Raw genomic sequence first — 24,475 nt, forward strand, 5'->3', positions numbered from 1 at the left:
ATATTGCACGCACAATACAGGCGTGGCTCACTTTTGCTACATTTTTCAAGCTGCTAGAAGTTTCCTGAGACTGGAGAAAATGCACAGTACAGTAATTCCTATCACACTACCTAAGACCCTGCACTGGAACCTATCAGCTACACTATATCACTTTTTGGCTCTCAGATCTAGTGATGAGCAGCATAGGCAATATTATTTTTTGCAATATTTCGCGAACTTGTGGCCTAATATTCACCATAAATTAACAAATTCTAGAATTCGTGATCTCCAGTCATTATTTTCTTGATTGTGAAAATTGGCAATGTAATATGCGCATATTGCACGCGCAATACAGGCGTGGCTCTTTTTTGCTACATTTTTTAAGCTACTAGAAGTTTCCTGAGACTGGAGAAAATGCACAGTACAGTAATTCCTATCAGCTACACTATATCACTATCTAACCTACTCTGACTATCTCACACTAACTATCTGTATGTATTATATATATGACCAAACTAACTATCTAATGTAATTGGATAAGGAATAGGAGCCAGATGAAAGCACAGAGCATAGCAATGTCACTGCTCTCTCTCTCTCTCTCTCTCTCTCTCTCTTAGACCTGCAAAAAACGGAGAAAATAGCTGCTGGGGAGTTTCTTATATAGGAAGGGATTACCCCCTGATGAAGGCACGCCGAAACGCGTGTTGGGGTGACGCCATCCCGGTTTGGATACACTACCTCATTTGGTGAGTCTCCTCCATATATGACCATTATCTGCTTTCTATGGTCAGTATCCTGCTAGATGTCATGGTTCCATTTGGACTTTATATGTCTTGGTTACATCTGCAGGTTTGACTGCTGCTATTATCTTTGGTAATGACTCTTATGTTCCATGGAGAGATATTGATTGCTCTTAATATAGGAGACTGCCTTATGTTATAGAGATCCATTTGTGACTATCATCATGTTATTATTTTTAGTCTAGTGTACCACTGGGATGGTGTTTTTTTTCTGCTGCTACTTCTTTGTTATATAACGTCTTTTATGTATGTGTAATCATGTCATTTAATAAAGTATATACATTTCTTGCATTTTGTACCTTTTGGCTTCGCTTCTTGTAGGTCGTTGTTTTGTTAAAGGAGCTGGTACTTCATTGTACTTTCTGATAGTTGACCCCCTTTATTTTTGCCGCAACGTGTGTTGTATTGACTCATTGTAGTTTTGGCGTGGGGGCTAATGTTGGTCTTATATCGGTATTAATTTATATAGTAAGGGGTAGGCAACTTTCCTATTGGTTGCTAGGAATGTTGCTAAGCTCAGGCAAAGATATTGCAGCCTTCGCATTGGCCCACAAGCAAGAAGCAGTGAGGGTACTAGAATATGCGCGATTACAAAGATATAGCACTATATTCCCCATCTTCGCTAATTCTCGAAGTTCCAATATTCCCGATAAAAATTTGCGATTAGAATATCGCGATCAACACTACTACTAGATCATAGACTGTACTATATAAAGACTGGCTATTTTGGAAAGTCAAGAAGCAAAAGGGAACCTGTTACCACAAAATGCTGTCTGATCTCTAGTCAGCATGTTACAGAGCAGGAGGAGCTGAGCAGCTTTATATATAGTTTTGTGGGAAAAGACTGAATAAAACTTTCTCCCTTCTGATCCTTCTAAGGATGTAAGGTGCTTATCAGGTGTGGATTGTTAAAATAAAATGTGGATGACTTTTAGAAAAAGTTTTTTATATCACATGTAAGAGCAAACGATCTGATAGTTATTCCCTATCCTGTGAATAGGGAATAACTTTTACCTACTGGAATACCCCTTTAAGGATATGGCTGTCCATCTCATTTCATCAGAAGGGATGGACTACATGGAGAGAAACCCATGTGGTCAGCAAATGGGATATGAAGTCATTGCAAGAAACCCTGGACAAGTCACTATGACATAACAGGGGGATAAAGCGGTGATCCTACAGAAACTCAAACTCCTGTGGGTGATTTTCTGAAACCCTGGCTGTGGAAACATTAGAATATTTTATGATGAACAGACAACCCTTTTACGTAGTCCTATGTCATTCTATGTCTTTTCACCCTATGAATATATTGTACTATACATTTAATGTGCTTTTCACAGAAGTACATTCTTATCACAATAAAGCTGGCTGTATAGGATGATATATTACCCATATATTATATCTAGTTAATACTGTATAAATTGTAGAATGAGGAAGCACTCTAAGTAGTGTAACAGTGGACCAACTATGGTCTGTTTAACGTAACCAAACCAAAAGATAGCACAATGGTGTGCCAGTACACATCACATTTATAGCAGTTTTATGACATTTTACTTGGTGAAGACTGATCTGTGATCACTTCTGTGCTATTTTCTGGTATGGTCTCAGTGATGATGGATGTAGAATTCTGCTTCATTTTATCCATTTGTCTTCTGACATCTTTCTCCCAATCTTGGTTGTTTCTATGACAAGGCAGGGTCGTGTTATGTTCTACTACCGGTTGGTCTCCTTGGTGATTGCTGTAGGTCACTATGATGCTGGGTATTCTTGATGCTGCTACACGGGTGATAGGATCCCCTTTCCTTTGGCCATAGCTATTCAAATATTTTCCCATCTTAAATTTGAAAAGAGTAAAAAAAACTGTTAAAATCTGTTCACCATAACTCCATACAATAACTAGGTTTTAGTGTATATATAGATGCATTACATTTTTGTCAAATTTTCTTTCAACAATGTACGCAAAAATTTTTAATCTTCACCCCTTAATGGGCTCATTTACTAATATAGACATAAAGCAGACCTGTTATATTAGTATTACCTTTACATTGTATTCATGCACTAACTTTATTTTTAGATACTGTATACCTCTATAAGGGTATGACCACACGGCACGGTCGTGATACATTTGGATCGCGATCAGCGAGGCCATCAACCGTGCGGCCAAGAAGGCCACAGCTGTCTGCTATTTAAAGGATAACTGTCACATTTAGACCCTAATTTCAATTTTCATATATGTAGTTACTAATAACATGATATTCCAGAATCAGTTACTATTAGACTGACTTACCCCATATTTAATAAGATTCAGCCATTAGCAACCAGTCTGCATAAAACTGCAATTTCACTATTCAGTTAAGATGGCCGCCACTGCCCTCACCCTGAGGCTAATCCCGCCTGCCCTCACTAGCCAGTAACAATAGCCCCCCAAAAGTGTCAGTAACCAGAGCCCTCCCTCCTAAAGGGTTAATCTCTTGCAGCACAAAGGGGTCCTCTTACCACATGTTGCTTTCCATTATACACTGAGCAGATGACAGATCTCCCTTCCCTGTTGTGTGCTGCTCCAACTCTGCATTCTCCAGCTTTGCTAAGTGAGGGAGCGTCTGCCAAGCGCAGGGACAGGGAGAAGTGCACACAGCCCAGGCACTGTTATCAGCTGCTGGGGAGGACCTGGCTTTATTCATTTACTTACAGTCCCTGGCTGTCAGTAATGTGACCTTGCACGCAGCCTGCCTCTGCGTGCTCCGTCCTTCAACAGATAGACGGACCATGCCTAGCAACCCTATTTTAAGCACAGGTAAAAGTAGGCAGTACAGGGAACAAAAATGTGGAATTAAGGGGTAATTGAATACACAGTGAAAAGTTGAAATAGGGCCACCAAGGTGATATTAATCACCACAATCCAATACTCCCCAAAAAAAAATGACAGTTATCCTTTAACTAATGAAATACGCACTGTATGGGAGCTCGGAATTCTTAATTGCCACACAGCACCTTCAATACCGCATGGCCATTAGGAATTCAGACTGTCTATACAATGCATTTAGAAGAAGAGACCGGCACTCACTTTGTCTTTTGCGAATTAAATCCTTTATTCGTCACATATAATTTGCAATTTTCTGTGACGCTCGTTTCGGCTCCAATACGAGCCTTTCTCAAACAGATATGGCATACACATGATACAATATACACGATTTAAATAGACCACCTAGGCGGAAGTGACATCAAGTAACCATGGTGATCAATTAAACAAAATAAAGCAAAAACAGAAACACGTGAAGAAACAGCCCAACTGCAGCAGCATCAATCAAGACAAGGTTACTTAAATAGTATAAGAAATTCTCCAAAAATTGAGACTTCTTCCCATTCAGATGATGCGGTTGGGGGTTCTTCACGTTTTCTGAAAAGAATAAAGAAAAAAACAAATAAACACCTAGGGCCAGATATATCATTAGGCTAAGTCACTTTTGTGGAGTCAAAAAGTCGCAAAAAAATGCGCAAATCAAGATTTTGCGACTTTTTTGCGACTTTTTGAAGGCAAGCGCTAAGCACTCCAGTTTTGAGAAAATGGGCGTTTTGGCTTATGCAAATGATTGGCAAGTCAAATTTACTATAGCGACTTTTTAAAAAAGTCGCAAAAAAGTCGCAAAAAAGTCCCAATTTCACTCCAGCGAGGACCATGCTTATCTTATGAGACTTTTTAATAGAACATGCGACTTTTTCATAAAAACGTGCGACTTTTTCATTAAGATGTGCGACTTTTGTAAAGCTGCTTACTGACGGATAAACTGCTACCGTCAAACCACATTTATTATAGTCTTAAAGGGCCGATCATAAATCTGACTTGGCTAAAACTGACTTTAGCCATATGTGAAAGTGGAGTGAGCTGTCAGAGTAATGATACATCTGGCCCATAGAATATAAAATGCACATAATGGTGGAGCTTGGAAATTACAGGAAGCTATTCAGATCATACTCCCGGTTTAAACCCATGGGCTCAAGTGTCTGCAATGTGTGAATCCAATAGGATTCACGTCTTTTTAACATTTTAATCCTGTCTCCCCCTCTACGAGGTTGTGCCACATGTTCGATAATTTGAAAGCGTAATTGCGCGATGTTATGTTTGCAGCGATCAAAGTGGTAGGGAATCGGTAAGAGCAGGTTCTTTTTTCATATGGTGGACTTGTGTTTCGAGAAGCGATCTTTTGTTCGCATGGAAGTTTCTCCTATATACAGGAGTACACGGACATTTCAATAGATACACTATATAGTTACTATTGCATGTAAAGAAACCCTTAACAGGAAATCGCTTGCCCGTATGGGGATGTGAAAAATATTCCCCTCTAATCACACTCGAACAGTGTATACATCCCAGGCAGGGAAACGTACCCTTCCTTGGAGTAGACAATGTTTGTTTACGCTTCTCAATCTGGCCACTGCCCACGTCAGCCCTTACCACCATATCTCGAATGTTCTTATTGCGCTTATAACGTATTAAAAGAGAGCTCTTAAACTTCTCAACAGAGGGGTATGCCCGGGACAAAATATTCCAATGTCGATTTAAAATATGCCGACCCTTGTTAACCCATGGATGGTATTTAGTAACAAATGAAATACGTGACCTCTTTGGCGAAGATTCGTCGATGACGTGTTTTTTTTGCGCGTGGCTTGGCCTGCATTCGATCCATTCGTGATTTTGCAGAGTACTTAAACTCGATTTGGCCTGAACTTCAGTTCACGCTGCACTATGATGTCCATGAAATAAATTTTTTGGACACCCTGGTGATCAAGAGTGAGAATGGAGTGGTAGAGACTGACTTGAGACTGGAGGAATTCTCTCCTTCACTTTTCTAGTTATCATCCTCCTACAGTCAAAAAAGCACTGCCCCATTCTCAGTTCCAGATGGTCTGTAGGATTGTCTCTAGTGCAAGGGTTAAGGAAAATCGCCTAAATGAAATGTCAGTGAGATTTGAGAATCAAGGTTATCCCACCTCACTGCTGAATAGTGAGAGGAAAAGGGTTACTTCTTTGGCTCCTCAGAAGGAGGCAAAAAGGTCACGTATTTCATTTGTTACTAAATACCATCCATGGGTTAACAACGGTCGGCATATTTTAAATCGACATTGGAATATTTTGTCCCGGGCATTCCCCTCTGTTGAGGAGTTTAAGAGCTCTCGTTTAATATGTTATAAGCGCAATAAGAACATTCGCGATATGGTGGTAAGGGATGACGTGGGCAGTGGCCAGATTGAGAAGCGTCAACAAACATTGTCTACTCCAAGGAAGGGTACGTTTCCCTGCCTGGGATCTATACACTGTTCGAGTGTGATTAGAGGGGAATATTTTTCACATCCCCATACGGGCAAGCGATTTCCTGTTAAGGGTTTCTTTACATGCAATAGTAACTATATAGTGTATCTATTGAAATGTCCGTGTACTCCTGTATATAGGAGAAACTTCCATGCGAACAAAAGATCGCTTCTCGAAACACAAGTCCACCATATGAAAAAAGAACCTGCTCTTACCGATTCCCTACCACTTTGATCGCTGCAAACATAACATCGCGCAATTACGCTTTCAAATTATCGAACATGTGGCACAACCTCGCAGAGGGGGAGACAGGATTAAAATGTTAAAAAGACGTGAATCCTATTGGATTCACACATTGCAGACACTTGAGCCCATGGGTTTAAACCGGGAAGTATGATCTGAATAGCTTCCTGTAATTTCCAAGCTCCACCATTATGTGCATTTTATATTCTATGTGTTTATTAGTTTTTTTCTTTATTCTTTTCAGAAAACGTGAAGAACCCCCAACCACATCATCTGAATGGGAAGAAGTCTCAATTTTTGGAGAATTCCTTATACTATTTAAGTAACCTTGTCTTGATTGATGCTGCTGCAGTTGGGCTGTTTCTTCATGTGTTTCTTTTTTTGCTTTATTTTGTTTAATTAATCACCATGGTTACTTGATGTCACTTCCGCCTAGGCGGTCTATTTAAATCGTGTATATTGTATCATGTGTATGCCATATCTGTTTGAGAAAGGCTCGTATTGGAGCCGAAACGAGCGTCACAGAAAATTGCAAATTATATGTGACGAATAAAGGATTTAATTCGCAAAAGACAAAGTGAGTGCCGGTCTCTTCTTCTAAATACATGTGGGATTGTGATCTCGGACACGTGCACCACGCCTCTTGGACAGAGTGCCGGCTGACCACTACCTGATTGTCTATACAATGCAGTCTTCATTAATTAAATATCAGGCCGCTATGGCATAATTGGCCTCTCGGTTCTTGGACACAACCTGAACAGATTACGATCGCATAGTGGGGTCGTACCCTTAGTATAGAGCCTCCACTGGGAACCACTTAAATGGAATCTGTCATGATGATCTTGGACTATTATCTGCAGTAATACATGAGTTTGACTGCAGATAAGGAGTCCAGATCTATATATATATATATATATATATATATATTATTTTTTTTTTTACTACTGCCCCTTCTCCCTATCAGGGATGCTCTGAAATGCACAATCTTATCTGCTGTGCTAACATTATGGAGAGGACTCTTGTACATGTGCACAGCAGTCCCGGCAATGTATTTCAGCACACATTTAAGTGCTGACAGTGGGTAAACAGGGGGCAGTAGGAAAATAAAAAATTATGATTTGGACTCATCTGCAGTACTACTCATGTCATACTGGGAGGGAAAAGAAGATCAGAAGACATAATTCCAAAAAAGTTTGTACTTAACGCACTATAAAAAAGTGTATTTACTACACATGAAGAATAAAATGAAAAATATTGATATTGTATTGGCAGAGCAATTGATCATAATTCAGCATGAAAAAGATAAAGGAACTGGGTATCCCCAATGTACTGTTTGACTATTAACATTTCAGCAAAAACCTCTGCCTCTCCACATGGCTACAGCAGATTCCATATTACTGTTATACATTTTTGATTCTGATATAAATTAAAATGATTTCTTTTTAATGTTTAACCTATATTTAAACAAACCACTTGCTTAAAAATCAATATTACCAGAAAACCCCTTTAAGTCTCCTGCTCTCACTTCTTGTACCAATCACAGAGACATTTTAATGATGCTCCCTTGGTTGGTTTCCTATTCTCTTACTACCAACCCTTTTTATTTTATTGGCTGAGGCAATATTTTTGGATGCTTGGTCCTAACAAGCCACTGTTTTTTGCCATAACACTGTGCATCTTTAAACACAATATTTCCCCCAAAAGGGAAACATTTTTGGAAGCTTCCTAAAAAGCATAGCACATGCAATGACGCAGTGTGTTTTTAACACCAAACATTCGTTTACCCATAGCTTTTTATGTCAGTATCATTCTGACATTATTTGCTATTGCTTTCATTGCTTAAAAAGGCTTAGGGAGGAGGGGGGGAGACAGAAAGAGCACAAATCTGTAAAAAATAACTAAAAGAGTTAACAGGCCTCATTTAATAAAAAACAATCTAACAGGAAAACTGTCTAGTTGCGATAGAAACCAGTTAAAATTCACCTTTCATTTCTTAAAGAGACCTTTCATGCGATTTTATTAAGGGAGATATATACCTGTACTTGTGGGGTACCCCCCGCTGATGCTGCCACCCTGCTTGATTTTTTAAAATATGCCTCCTATGCTCCGCTGTGTCCCATAGGATTTCTCCCGCTCAGTATGCTAATACTGAGCATTGGAGCAATAAGGAGGAGACTGAGTCTTTCTCCATGGGCGTCTCCTTCTCCCTGTAGCGCTGTTCAATCGCAGCGCAGAGCATCACAGCCAGGGAGTTTTTTTCTCCCTGGCTGTGACGCTCTGAACTGTGATTGGACAGCGCTACAGCCAGGGAGAAGGAAACGCCCACAGAGAAAGACTCAGTCTCCTCCTCATTACTCCACGGCTCAGTATTAGCATACTGAGCAGGAGAAATCCAGCGGGGCACAGCGGGGCATAGGAGGCATATTTTAAAAAATCAAGCAGGGTGGCAGCATCAGCGGGGGGTACCCCGCAAGTACAGGTATATATCTCCCTTTTTAAAATCGCATGAAAGGTCCTCTTTAAAGTCTTCTGAAAAATCAAAGGTGAGTTCTGATTGATTCCTATGAGCAACTAAAACAGTTTTCTTGTTAGACAGTTTTGATATATGAGGTCCAACATCTGTTTCTAAAAAAATCTGAGTACAAGGAGACTAGAGGGTGTTATATACCAATTCCCTGGGCAATTGGAGCAACTTTGATTCGTACCAAATTATCCGGACATGAATCAAATTTCTTTTTTGATTCAGGGAATATGACATCAACGAATTTCAAGAAATTTGCTCATCTTTAATACAATTGTATTGGCTGTCAAATTGGTATAGACTCTTTAGATCCTCAATTTGTTACCAGGACTTAGGAGGATGCTGGCCTTGTTAGTGGTTTCCTTTTAGCAACTTCCCCTCTGGGTATCAATTTGACCCATGCCTTATTGTAGAACTTCGGGTTTATGTCTTGTCTTCCTTGCTCTCCTCCTTTTCTACCCACCTGGCAGTAAATTTATTTGCTTAGCCAGCCTCCAAGTTTACCTGCACCATGGCTACCTTGACTTTGCACATTTAAGGGTAGAGGCTTAAATAATCCTGAAAAAAAAAATCTTTCTGTATATCATCTTTAAAAAAATAAAAAAAATAAAGAGTGAAGGTGGCCATTTTCCAGGAGACACACTTTCAAGTTTCTAACTTTCCTACACATATGTAGGCGTCACCGTGTCAGGCGAAAAACATCAGAGAACAAACACCTTGCAACCATTACTGGATTACTGAAATTAACTGCTGGTCATAATAATGTGACTCAATTGTGTACTTGTGTCTTGTAATACTATCCTACATGGCATCATGGACCTCACCCCAACTGCAAGTTCCAGAGACTTAGTAGCATTACATAAATCAGTCCAGAACAATCTAGTTTCTTCTGAAGTTGACCCTGAGGACAGATTTTATTTATCAAAGTTTATATAGCTTACATATTGCTGTCTCTAGCGTCTGTTTATTTTCCTAATCAAGGACAATCTCATAGGAAGATAGGTCATCAATATTAAAGGCTTGGAAAACCCACAAACCCACTGTTGTGGGACTTATTTTAAAAAGCAAATATAAAAGTTACATTTTAAGTAGGTTAACCTCTTCCAGTGACAAATATTTGATATAAACCTACATATATATGCATCTAATCATACCTGTGAAATGCTTTGAAAACCCCTTTAAATATTTTGCAATTTCTCATCTAATAAACTGTCCCCTTCAGACATTCTAAAAGCAAAGATACAATTTCATCATCAGCAAATTCTGTCTATTTTAGATGAAACATCTTTCTGTATCAGAGATAAGAAATGGAAGACTCTGAGTATGGGGACAAATGTGGCAAGGGGTCAGGACAGGGTCTTCATCAGCTTTCCTGCTAAAGGCCTAAATATTTTCCTATTCTGAGTAATATTCCATCTCAGGGTGTTCTACTCCTACTAAGAGCTCCACGAAGTTGGTTATGGAAGAATACCTTGAAGTTAATGTCCCAGGTACTATCTTGGGGGGAGATGCCACAGACCTTTATGAAGATATATCAGAGCCTGATCTGGTCCAGGTGATTAAGAGTCTAACTGGATAAGAGTTCTGGACTGGATGGCTACACATCTAGAGGTTGTAAAACTCCTCTCCTCCTTAATGCCTTTAAAGAGGCTCTGTCACCAGGATCAACCCTATTAAACCAGACATACTGGCTGGTGGGGCTCATCATGGTGATTAAAACTATACCTTTCTTTTACAATATTTGTCCGGCTTTTTACCAACAATATAGTATCATTTAATCACTTTAAAAACAATGGACATATACAGTTGCAAGAAAAAGTATGTGAACCCTTTGGAATGATATGGATTTCTGCACAAATTGGTCATAAAATGTGATCTGATCTTCATCTAAGTCACAACAATAGACAATCACAGTCTGCTTAACCTCCTCAGGACCGCCGTACGCAGGATTGCGTCTTTGCGGCGGTCCTGTTGTTCTGGGTGGACGCGCCGGTGCGTCCTCTCGCGAGACGTGAGATTTCGTGCATTGCCGGCCCGCGCATGCGCATCGCGGGCCGGCAAAAGTTAAAGAAGTATTTCGTCACCAGCCTGCCAGCAACGATCATTGGCTGGCAGGCTGGCGATTTTCAAAAAATCAAATCAGAAGCCAGATAACAGATCATATTAGTAAATATGATCTGTTATATGGCTTCTCTGCTTCTCTGCTGGTCCTTTTCGTCGGTTGGATCCAGCAGAGAAGCAGACTTCACTGTGAGTACCCACCAAACACTGTCCTTAGCCCCAGATCACCCTCCATCACCCCCATCACCCGAATTAACCCCTTGATCGCCCCCTGTCAATCACTTAGTGAAAGACAAAAAGTGATCAGTGTAAACTGTCACTTTTTTTTTTTCACTAGTATTGGCTGTTAGGTTTTAGGGATAGTTTAGGCCCCTTGGTTAGGTAGTTAGCGTCAGTTAGCGCCCACCCCACCGCACCGCAGTCACTTTTATTCGCTGATTAGCGTATCGCTAATCAGCATTTGTACTTTTATAGTATCTGTAAGTGATCAAAACTGATCACGGTCAGATCTATAATAGTATTAGTGTCACTTTAGTTCGCCCTCCACCCAAAACGCAGTGTTTGCCCGATCAGGCCTGATCGGTCGCCCACACGTGCGTTCACCCACGCCCGCCCCACCGCAGTGACAAAAATTTTTTTGTTTTTTGATCACTGCACATTCACTTTACACGCACTGCGGCGATAAAAAAATCAGTTTTGATATTTTTTATCAACCGCAGCAGCCTCCGGTACTTCGCTAGCCTCCCCTTTGTAAGACAGGCTTGCTTTTTTTCTTGGGTAGTCTCAGGGAATACCCCTAAATTTAGTAGTCCAAAATGTCAAACAGGGGGTATTCTTCTGAAGAGGCCTACAGGATTCTGACCCAGTCGGATGAGGAGTGGGAACCCTCATCTGACGAATCTAGCGGGTCAGAATATGAACCTGTAGAAAGCAGTGGCTCTCTGACCCAAAGTTCGGACGAGGAGGTGGAGGTCCCTGGCAGCACCAGGCGTACCCGGCCCCGTGTCGCTAGACCACAGGTTACGCAGGATCCGTTTCAAGAGCAGCAGAGTGGGGCTGTCGCTGCCGGATCACGTGGTGAGGCATACACCAGCAGCGCAGCCCTTCCTGGACCTAGTACCAGCACTGCCGTACAACATGGTGACGTGGCGAGCACCAGAAGGGCAGTTGAAGCTGGTACGGTGGCACGTGCACTAGTTACCCCGTCGCAGCCACCGCGCAGACAGGCCCGTAGAGCCCCTAGAATCCCTGAGGTGCTGGCAAACCCTGATTGGCAGTCACCAACTTCAGCCGCACCAGTAGTTCCCCCTTTCACCGCCCAGTCTGGAGTTCGGGTTGAGACGGCTCAAATCGGTTCGGCCCTGGGATTTTTTGAGCTGTTCTTGACTGCGGAACTCTTGGACTTAGTCGTGGCAGAAACAAATCGGTATGCCACACAATTTATATCCGCCAACCCGGGAAGCTCTTATGCCCAGTCTTTCCGGTGGAAACCAGTCCAAGTTTCCGAACTTAAAATTTTTTTGGGCCTTCTCCTCAACATGGGTCTAACTAAAAAGCATGAATTGCGGTCATATTGGTCCACGAACCCAATTCATCACATGCCCATGTTCTCTGCTGCTATGTCCAGGACACGATTTGAGACCATCCTACGTTTTCTGCATTTTAGCGACAACACCACCTCCCGTCCCAGAGGCCACCCAGCTTTTGACCGGCTCCACAAAATTCGGCCCCTCATAGACCATTTCAACCAGAAATTTGCAGATTTGTATACCCCCGAGCAAAACATCTGCGTAGACGAGTCCCTAATACATTTTACCGGGCGCCTTGGCTTCAAACAATACATCCCAAGCAAGCGTGCCCGGTATGGGGTCAAATTGTATAAGCTCTGTGAAAGTGCCACAAGCTATACCCACAAATTTCGGATCTATGAGGGAAAAGATCAGACCCTGGAGCCGGTCGGTTGCCCTGACTACCTGGGGAGCAGTGGGAAGACAGTCTGGGACTTGGTGTCACCCTTATTCGGCAAGGGGTACCATCTTTATGTGGACAATTTCTACACAAGTGTGGCCCTCTTTAGGCATTTGTTTCTAGAACGGATTTGCGCCTGTGGCACCGCGCGAACTAGTCGCGTGGGCTTCCCCCAACGGCTTGTAACCACCCGTCTTGCAAGGGGGGAGAGGGCTGCCTTGTGTAATGAAGAACTGCTCGCGGTGAAATGGAGAGACAAGCGTGACGTTTACATGCTCTCCTCCATTCACGCAGACATGACAATCCAAATTGAAAGGGCAACCCGTGTCATTGAAAAGCCCCTCTCAGTCCACGACTATAATGCTCATGGGAGGGGTGGACTTCAATGACCAGATGTTGGCTCCCTATTTAGTTTCCCGCAGAACCAGACGCTGGTATAAGAAGGTGTCTGTATATTTAATTCAATTGGCTGCCTATAATAGTTTTGTTCTCTACAGTAAGGCTGGGAGAACAGGATCCTTCCTCAAATTCCAGGAAGAGATCATCGAGAACCTCCTTTACCCAGGAGGTTCCGTGGCCCCATCCACCAGTGAAGTTAGCCGTCTACACGAGCGACATTTCCCCAGTGTCGTTGCTGGTACCTCAACCCAACCGCCACCCCGAAAAAAATGTCGTGTCTGTAGCTGGAGTGGAATAAGGCGTGACACCCGCTATTTCTGTCCTGACTGTCCTGACCACCCTGCCCTATGCTATGGAGAGTGTTTCCGGAAGTACCACACACAGGTACACCTAGCATAGGGATTGCATCTCACAGGACAGGCACACAGGGCTATTAGGGCCCTTTTACTCACAGCTGCTGCAAACCTCTCCTTTCACCTGGGATAAAGTGCATAACGTACTTCGCCACATCTTTGGGCGATTTGCGCTTTGCACATTGTCCCATGGGGAAGGAGAGGTTTGTTCTATAAAGGTAAAAAAAACTAAACAAAAAAAAAAATTACCGGTAAGTAAAAAAGTTAAACGTTCAGTTAAAAAAAAGTTTCTATGTTCCGTTCAACAGTTAATAAATTTATTGCGTTGCGGCCTGTTTTTTTCTTTTTTGTTTTGTTTTTTTTACCTTCCAGGTGGACCAACCGATCGACTAGCTGCAGCACTGATGTGCATTCTGACAGAAGCATTGCGCTGCTGTCAGATTACACGCAAGTCGGTGTATGCGGCGCTGCAAGACGAGATTTCTCCTCTGCAGTAAAAGATACGTTTGCCGAGGCATATGAGCTGAGGAGGTGGCGGTGTTCATATACTTTGGCAAACACTTTGTATATATATATAAAAAAAAAAAAAAAACCCGGCAATGATTTATTCATCCACATCGATTGATGTGAATGGAGAAATCGGGCTTGCCAGGGCATACGAGCTAAGTGGGTATGGATGTTGGGCGGAGCTCCTATGTCCTGGCAGACGCCTTTCCCCTCCTTTTTCTTTTTTTGGCAGAGATTTTTTCATCCACATTGATCGATGCGAATGAAGAAATCTGTGCCGTTCATTTTTTTCTTTCAGCCAAGAGGCTGAACGGAAAAAAAAAATCTCATTACCCGTATGCTCAATATAAGGAGAATAGCAGAAACTCCTAATGCTGGGCATGCATGTAATGATTGTGGAGACCCTCAAATGCCAGGGCAGTACAAACACCCCACAAATAACACCATTTCGGAAAGAAGACACCCCAAGGTATTCGCTGAGGGGCATATTGAGTCCATGAAAGATTGAAATTTTTGTCCCAAGTTAGCGGAAAGGGAGACTTTGTGAGAACAAAATCAAAAAAATCAATTTCCGCTAACTTGTGTCAAATTTTTTTTTTTTCTATGAACTCGCCATGCCCCTCATTGAATACCTTGGGGTGTCTTCTTTCCAAAATGGGGTCACATGTGGGGTATTTATACTGCCCTGGCATTTTAGGGGCCCCAAAGCGTGAGAAGAAGTCTGGTATCCAAATGTCTAAAAATGCCCTCCTAAAAGGAATTTTGGCACCTTTGCCCACCTAGGCTGCAAAAAAGTGTCACACATCTGGTATCTCTGTATTCAGGAGAAGTTGAGGAATGTGTTTTGGGGTGTCTTTTTACATATACACATGCTGGGTGAGATAAATATCTTGGTCAAATGCCAACTTTGTATAAAAAAATGGGAAAAGTTGTCTTTTGCCAAGATATTTCTCTCACCCAGCATGGGTATATGTAAAATGACACCCCAAAACACATTCCCCACCTTCTCCTGAGTACGGAGATACCAGATGTGTGACACTTTTTTGCAGCCTAGGTGGGCAAAGGGGCCCATATTCCAAAGAGCACCTTTCGGATTTCACAGGTCATTTTTTACAGAATTTGATTTCAAACTCCTTACCACACATTTGGGCCCCTAGAATGCCAGGGCAGTATAACTACCCCACAAGTGACCCCATTTTGGAAAGAAGAGACCCCAAGGTATTTCGTGATGGGCATAGTGAGTTCATAGAAGTTTTTATTTTTTGTCACAAGTTAGTGGAATATGAGACTTTGTAAGAAAAAAAAAAAAAAAAAAAAATCATCATTTTCCGCTAACTTGTGACAAAAAATAAAAAGTTCTATGAACTCACTATGCCCATCAGCGAATACCTTAGGGTGTGTACTTTCCGAAATGGGGTCATTTGTGGGGTGTTTGTACTGTCTGGTCATTGTAGAACCTCAGGAAACATGACAGGTGCTCAGAAAGTCAGAGCTGCTTCAAAAAGCGGAAATTCACATTTTTGTACCATAGTTTGTAAACGCTATAACTTTTACCCAAACCATTTTTTTTTTACCCAAACATTTTTTTTTACCCAAACATTTTTTTTTTATCAAAGACATGTGGAACAATAAATTTAGAGCAAAAATTATATATGGATCTCGTTTTTTCTGCAAAATTTGACAACTGAAAGTGAAAAATGTCATTTTTTTGCAAAAAAATCGTTAAATTTCGATTAATAACAAAAAAAGTAAAAATGTCAGCAGCAATGAAATACCACCAAATGAAAGCTCTATTAGTGAGAAGAAAAGGAGGTAAAATTCATTTGGGTGGTAAGTTGCATGACCGAGCAATAAACGGTTAAAGTAGTGGAGGTCAGAAGTGTAAAAAGTGGCCTGGTCTTTCAGGGTGTTTAAGCACTGGGGGCTGAGGTGGTTAAACTAATAACACACAAATAATTAAATGTTACCATGTTTTTATTGAACACACCATGTAAACATTCACAGTGCAGGTGGAAAAAGTAGGTGAACCCCTAGACTAATGACATATCCAAGAGCTAATTGGAGTGAGGTGTCAGCCAACTGGAGTCCAATAATGATGAGATTGGAGGTGTTGGTTACAGCTGCCCTGCCTATAAAATGCAAAGAGAAACTCATCTGCACTGGGTCCGTGCGGCGAGCAGATGGACACAAGGTGCACAACACAAACCAAGCTTGGATACAAAGTTTTTTTTATTATAAATGGAAAGACATCGCACTTCGGGGTACATAGGACCCCTTTATCAAGTCTAGAAAAAACAAAGTTAATACAATAATATGAGAAATATAAATGATAATAAGTTCATGATGGTTGGAGGGGAATAGATAAAATATGTATATATATATATATATATATATATATATATATATAAAAAATTATTTTTTTTGATTACTTTAGAACTAAATGAATAAATAAATAAATAGCTCCAAAAATAAAAAAAATTAAATCTAAAATGAAAAAACCTTTTAGGGGTGTATTAGTTTCAAATAATTTCCTAAGTATGTACAAGTGTAAATATATATACGTGGCAGCGGGTGGAATTACATGGTTTAAAATGCAATGCAATACAAAGTGTACCCACGATGGGATGAACCATACTTCTGCGGATCGATAAAGGAATTTGAACTGGATAAATCAGAGTATAAATAAATATATAAATAATTAATTACATGCATACACACTTAAGATTTCACCCTAGGTTATGGATGGGTGCTGTCACTCAGATTAAAAGGCTGGACAGTTGGTACCGCTGTTTACAGATGTGAATATATTGTATGCAGGTATTGCTGCTCTATAAAAAGCACACACCAGTTCTGGGTTTGCTTTTCACAAGAAGCATTGCCTGATGTGAATGATGCCTCGCACAAAAGAGCTCTCTGAAGACCTATGATTAAGAATTGTTGACTTGCATAAAGCCTTGCTGTTCATCATTCCACGGTAAGACAAATTGTCTATAAATGGAGAAAGTTCAGCACTGCCTAGGAGTGGCTGTCCTGTAAAGATGACTGCAAGACCACAGCGCAGACTGCTCAGTGAGGTGAAGAAGAATCCTAGAGTGTCAGATAAAGACTTACAAAAGTCTCTGGCATATGCCAACATCCCTGTTAGCGAATCTACGATATGTAAAACACTAAACAAGAATGGATTTCATGGGAGGATACCACAGAGGAAGCCACTGCTGTCCAAAAAAAAAACATTGCTGCACGTTTACAGTTTGCACAAGAGCAAACTGACAAAATATTCTGTGGTCAGATGAAAAAAAAGTTGAGTTGTTTGGAAGAAACACACAACACTATGTGTGGAGAAAAAGAGGCACAACACACCAACATCAAAACCTCATCCCAACTGTGAAGTATGGTGGTGGGGGAATCATGGTTTGTGGCTGCTTTGCTGCATCAGGACATGGACGGATTGCCATCATCGAAAAAAAAATGAATTCCCAAGTTTATCAAGACATTTTGCAGGAGAACTTAAGGCCATCTGTCCACCAGCTGAAGCTCAACAGAAGATGGGTGTTGCAACAGGACAACGACCCAAAGCATACAACTAAATCAACAACAGAATGGCTTAAACAGAAGAAAATAAGCCTTCTGGAGTGGCCCAGTCAGAGTCCTCACCTCAACCCGATTGAGATGCTGTGGCATGACCTCAAGAAAGCGATTCACACAAAACATCCCAAGAATATTGCTAAACTGAAACAGTTCTGTAAAGAGCAATGGTCAAGAATTACTCCTGACCGTTGTGCACGTCTGATCTGCAACCACAGGAAACGTTTGGTTGAAGTTATTGCTGCCAAAGGAGGTTCAACCAGTTATTAAATCCAAGCTTGGGTTGTGTTGTGCGCCTTGTGTCCATCCGCTCGCCGCACGGACCCAATGCAGACGAGTTTCTCTTTGCATTTTATAGGGCAGGGCAGCTGTAACCAACACCTCCAATCTCATCTAATTTATTGGACTCCAGTTGGCTGACACCTCACTTCATTAGCTCTTGGATATGTCATTAGTCTAGGGGTTCACCTACTTTTTCCACCTGCACTGTGAATGTTTACATGGTGTGTTCAATAAAAACATGGTAACATTTAATTATTTGTGTGTTATTAGTTTAAGCAGACTGTGATTGTCTATTGTTGTGACTTAGATGAAGATCAGATCACATTTTATGACCAATTTGTGCAGAAATCCATATCATTCCAAAGGGTTCACATACTTTTTCTTGCAACTGTACTCATATACCATACATATATCTAAAAAAAATCCCTATATAATAAAACACAAATAACTAAAATGTCTAAAAATAATAATATAGACTCTATACTGTATTTACTGTCATTTATCATGACATAAAGTATAGTTACGGTTTCCCTGTTTGTTGTCAGTGCGGAGCTTACACACTAACAGAAAATATTTATGTTCCACAGCAATAGTGACAAATATTTGCAGGGTATCCTATTGGTGTTTGTCTTATAACATATCATATATTGTCTAGTTCAAAGTAAACTACATTTTGTAATGACATCTATGGAGGTGGAAATTATACAAAAATAGACATCCATGTGGTAAAATAAATATATAAGAAATTTTTGTACAAATCACATGGTCTGAATGAGACATTGTACATTACTATTAAGGGGATCAGAATTCCAGAGCACAAAACAACATACTGCCACATACCCAAATCGATATGTATGGGGATTCTGTACGAGTTACTAACTCTAAATTAGATGTAGTTTAGGCTACTTTCACACTGGCATTTTGGCTTTCCGTTTGGGAGATCCGTTCAGGGCTCTCACAAGCGGTCCAAAGCAGATCAGTTTTGCCCTAATGCATTCTGAATGGAAAAGGATCGGCTCAGAATGCATCAGTTTGCCTCAGTTTGCCTCCGTTCTATCTCCATTCCACTTTGGAGGCGGACACCAAAACGTTGCTTGCGGCGTTTTGGTGTCCGTCTGACGAACCTGTGCCAAACGGATCCGTTCTGACCCACAATGCAAGTCAATGGGGACGGATCTGTTTTCTATGACACAATCTGCCGCAATAGAAAACGGATCCGTCCTCCATTGACTTTAAATGGTGTTTAAGACGGATCCGGATGTTAAAGATAATACAAACTGATCCGTTCTGAATGGATGCAGTTGTTTGTATTATCTGAACGGATCCGTCTGTGCAAATCCATGACGGATCCGCACCAAACGCAAGTGTGAAGGTAACCTAACTTTGAACTAGACAATATATGATATGTAATAAGATAATCTGATAGTATACAATGGAAATATATACAGTACAGACCAAAAGTTTGGACACACCTTCTCATTCAAAGAGTTTTCTTTATTTTCATGACTATGAAAATTGTAGATTCACACTGAAGGCATCAAAACTATGAATTAACACATGTGGAATTATATACATAACAAACAAGTGTGAAACAACTGAAAATATGTAATATTCTAGGTTCTTCAAAGTAGCCACCTTTTGCTTTGATTACTGCTTTGCACACTCTTGGCATTCTCTTGATGAGCTTCAAGAGGTAGTCCCCTGAAATGGTTTTCACTTCACAGGTGTGCCCTGTCAGGTTTAATTAGTGGGATTTCTTGCCTTATAAATGGGGTTGGGACCATCAGTTGCGTTGAGGAGAAGTCAGGTGGATACACAGCTGATAGTCCTACTGAATAGACTGTTAGCATTTGTATTATGGCAAGAAAAAAGCAGCTAAGTAAAGAAAAACGAGTGGCCATCATTACTTTAAGAAATGAAGGTCAGTCAGTCAGCCGAAAAATTGGGAAAACTTTGAAAGTAAGGGCTATTTGACCCTGAAGGAGAGTGATGGGGTGATGCGCCAGATGACCTGGCCTCCACAGTCACCGGACCTGAACCCAATCGAGATGGTTTGGGGTGAGCTGGACCGCAGAGTGAAGGCAAAAGGGCCAACAAGTGCTAACCATCTCTGTGAACTCCTTCAAGACTGTTGGAAAACCATTTCAGGGGACTACCTCTTGAAGCTCATCAAGAGAATGCCAAAAGTGTGCAAAGCAGTAATCAAAGCAAAAGGTGGCTACTTTGAAGAACCTAGAATATGACATATTGTCAGTTGTTTCACACTTGTTTGTTATGTATATAATTCCACATGTGTTAATTCATAGTTTTGATGCCTTCATAGTCATGAAAATAAAGAAAACTCTTTGAATGAGAAGGTGTGTCCAAACTTTTGGTCTGTACTGTATATATATATATATATATATATATATATATATATATATATGATGAAAAAACGGACAGCACTCCAAGTAAAAGCTGGTGGTGTTTATTCCCATGTGGATAGCCATCCACATGGGTGAATAAACACCACCAGCTTTTACTTGGAGTGCTGTCCGTTTTTTCATCTTCTATTGATGGGGTCCCTGGACATAGCACCCTTCTTGTGTTATTCTTCCGGTGCCGCCATTATTTTCCTTTTTATATATATATATATATATATATATATATATATATATATATATAGAGAGAGAGAGATGCATGATATGTGAAACTGTCAAATAGAGTCTGTGTATGGGGATCGCAATGTCTGAACAAAGCTTAACAAGTAACAAACATTTTATAGTCCGGTCCAGGGTTTTGATAACACCGGCCTGATTTAGGTCAGCTCAGGTGTTAAAGATCTCTATATAAGCCACAATTTTGTCCCCGGTTCTTACTACTTTTTTGACCACTGAGGAAGAAACCTATACGGGTTTCGAAACGCGCTTGGGAAAGAGAAAAACACAGCAAAGACCAAAGAACACAAGGTCCTACATGAATAAACAATCCTGTGGCTATAGAGCACGATCAGCTTCAGCGTCTAACATCATTACCTGCCAGATTGCCATATATAACTGCATGCATTATTTATGGAACTGAGCTATTGAGTAACAACCATAGGAATTCACAATAATAACCATGTGTTTTATATGAAAACTAGCTACTAAGCGGTAATTCCAGGACGGAATAAATAGTGACTCTGTAAGATATAAAACAGCCACAATAAGATCATATTTAATCAACCAATAGGATACCCTGCAAATATTTGTCAGTATTCTGTCAAATAGGGGGATCGTGACTATACTTTATGTTATGATAAATGACAGTATACATAGAGTCTATATTATTATTTTAAGACATTTTTGTTATTTGTGTTTTATTATATATGGATATTTTGAGATATATGTATGGTATATGAGTATATGTCCATTGGTTTTAAAGTGATTAAATGGTACTATATTGTTGGTAAAGAGTCAGCCAATTATTGTAAATTTCATTATAATATCTAGGTGGTATAGCAGGCTGAGCTATATTCCGGTGAGCTTCCTTATTTGTATTATTTTTATATTTATACCTTTATTTGGTCTGTATGATAAATAGCTGCAGAGAAATCTGCATTTTTATTCACATGCAAATTAGCAATTGGAGCACCAGGGGACGGGGCTGAGGGGCTGAATCATTTGAACACTGCTTTGTAACACAACCTGTGCTCTGCACACTCCCCCATCTCCTTTATTGACAGGGGTGGACATGCTGAGGACAGAGCTGTGTTCTAGAGCTGTGTGCTAGCATGTAAATATTATATCACTATGTACTATAGCTTAACGATGCTGAGATATGCTCAGAAAGCTAATATACATATTACTGCTTTATTTACCAGCACAATATATGATTATAAAGAGACCAGTAATGTGTGTTAGCTTATAAGCATGGGAAAAACATATATATTTGTGTGGTAATTTTATATCTTGGTAGCTTTGTTTTTGCATGAAGAGATTCCAGATTTGAATCTTGGGAGAAACTTTCTTCAGATATGTTTTTTCTTCCACATTTATTCCATAAGAAAAGTCTATGCCCTTATCATATTAAAATAATGTTTTTTTTTAGAAAGCTATTAATATTACTGGTTTCTTTATAATCATATTTTGTGTCTGTGAATAAAGCAGTAATTGATTTTAGCAAAAACAAAAAACAAAAACCCTATTCTCAATATAGTAAGGCCTTATTTTTGTATGATTATTTACAGTGGATATAAAAAGTCTACACACCCCTGTTAAAATGTCAGGTATCTGTGATGTAAAAAAATGAGACAAAGATAAATTATTTCAGAACTTTCTCCACCTTTAATGTGACCTATAAACTGTACAACTCAATTGAAAAACAAACTGAAATCTTTTAGGTGGAGGGAAGAAAACAAAAAAACTAAAATAATGTGGTCGCATAACTGGGGATGTAGCTGTGTTCAGCAATCACATTCAAAATCATGTTAAATAGGAGTCAGCATACACCTGCCATAATTTAAAGTGACTCTGAATAACCCCAAATAAAGTTCAGCTGCTCTAGTTGGTCTTTTATGAAATTTTCTTAGTCGCATCCAACAGCAAAAGCCATGGTCCACAGAGAGCTTCCAAAGCATCGGAGGGATCTCATTGTTAAAAGGTATCAGTCAGGAGAAGGGTACAAAAGAATTTCCAAGGCATTAGATATACCATGGAACACAGTAAAGACAGTCATCATCAAGTGGAGAAAATATGGCACAACAGTGACATTACCAAGAACTGGATGTCCCTCCAAAATTTATGAAAAGATGAGAAGAAAACTGGTCTAGGAGGCTACCAAGAGGCCTACAGGAACATTCAAGGAGCTGCAGGAATATCTGGCAAGTACTGGCTGTGTGGTCCATGTGACAACAATCTCCCGTATTCTTCATATGTCTGGGCTATGGGGTGGAGTGGCAAGACAAAAGCCTTTTCTTACAAAGAAAAACATCCAAACCAGGCTACATTTTGCAAAAACACATCTGAAGTCTCCCAAAAGCATGTGGGAGCAGGTGTTATGGTCTAATGAAACTTTTTTGCCATAATTCCAAAAGATATGTTTGGCGCAAAAACAACACTGCACATCACCAAAAGAACACCATACCCACAGGGAAGCATGGTGGTGGCCTCATCATGGTTTGGCGTTGTTTTTCTTCAGCTGGAACTGGGGCCTTAGTTAAGCTAGAGGGAATTATGAACAGTTCCAAATACCAGTCAATATTGGCACAAAACCTTCAGGCTTTTGCTAGAAAGCTGAACATGAAGAGGAGCTTCAGCTTTCAGCATGACAACAACCCAAAGCATACATCCAAATCAACAAAGGAATGGCTTCACCAGAAGAAGATTAAAGTTTTGGAATGGCCCAGCCAGAGCCCAGACCTGAATCTGATTGAAAATCTGTGGGGTGATCTGAAGAGGGCTGTGCATAGGAGATGCCCTCTCAATCTGACAGATTTGGAGTGTTTTTGCAAAATGTGCCATGCTGATAGACTCATAACCAAAAAGAGTGCTGTAATAAAATCAAAAGGTGCTTCAACAAAGTATTAGTTTAAGGGTGTGCACACTCAGGGCTGGGACAAGGCCATTTGGTGCCCAGGGCGAAGATGGCAAACTGCGCCCCCCCCCCCCCCCCCCCCCGTTTTTAAGAAAGAATCAATGTTGTTTCAAAACAAGAATATACTTAAAGCAATAGAACAAAGGACTGTGGGACTTTGAAAGTCACAGACACTATAAAGTTCCCCCCCATCATCATGTGCCAGTATAAAGTCCCCCCCATCATCATGTGCCAGTTTTGTAATAAGCCCCCCCAATGTGCCAGTAACACTATTGTAAAAAAACAAACAAAAAAAAAACACTTATACTTACCTAAGTGTCAGCGATGCGATGCAGCCTCTTCCTGTGTCCCACGCTGTAATGTAAGGCTCAGGCGGCACGATGACGTCATTGCGCCGGCCTCTGATAGGCTGCCGGCCTAGTGCCTGCAGCCAGGGGCGTACATAAAAATCACTGGGCCCCATAGCAGGAATCTAAATTGGGCCCCCATTCCCCTTTTATAGCCCCTCCCTTTGTTCCATGAACTATTCTTGCTGCTGCGTTTTATAATTTATGCCATCAGGGCCGGAATGGGATTACAAAACAGCCCTGGCACACAAAAGAGGTATAATAGATGTATATTATATACAGCAGTGTACAGTTATGTGAGGTACGCGGTATAATAGATGCAGTGTGTACAGGTATATAGTATATTCCCTAGTGTTCTGATATGTGAGGTACAGGGTATAATAGATGCAGTGTGTACAGGTATATAGTATATACAGCAGTGTACTGATATGTGAGGTACGGGGTATAATATATGCAGTGTATACAGTATATACAGTAGTGTAATATGTGAGGTACGAGGTATAATAGATGCAGTGTGTACAGGTATATAGTAAATACAGCAGTGTATTGACACCTCGTACCTCACATAT

At 40.5% G+C, this 24,475-nt stretch overlaps 1 protein-coding gene across 1 annotated transcript in view; it reads right to left on the reverse strand.

Annotated features, from left to right (window-relative positions):
* Nucleotides 1-2,224: 2,224 nt before the first annotated feature.
* OPN4 (opsin 4) overlaps nt 2,225-24,475 on the reverse strand; it is a 209,178-nt gene continuing 186,927 nt past the window's right edge. Inside the window, exon 11 of the mRNA XM_040435823.1 lies at nt 2,225-2,613. Coding sequence (XP_040291757.1) covers nt 2,320-2,613 — 294 coding nt within the window. The 3' untranslated portion in view covers nt 2,225-2,319. The remainder of the gene's footprint in view (nt 2,614-24,475) is intronic.

This window comes from Bufo bufo, chromosome 6 (assembly GCF_905171765.1).
Source record: "Bufo bufo chromosome 6, aBufBuf1.1, whole genome shotgun sequence".
In the NCBI taxonomy this organism is placed as follows: domain Eukaryota; kingdom Metazoa; phylum Chordata; class Amphibia; order Anura; family Bufonidae; genus Bufo; species Bufo bufo.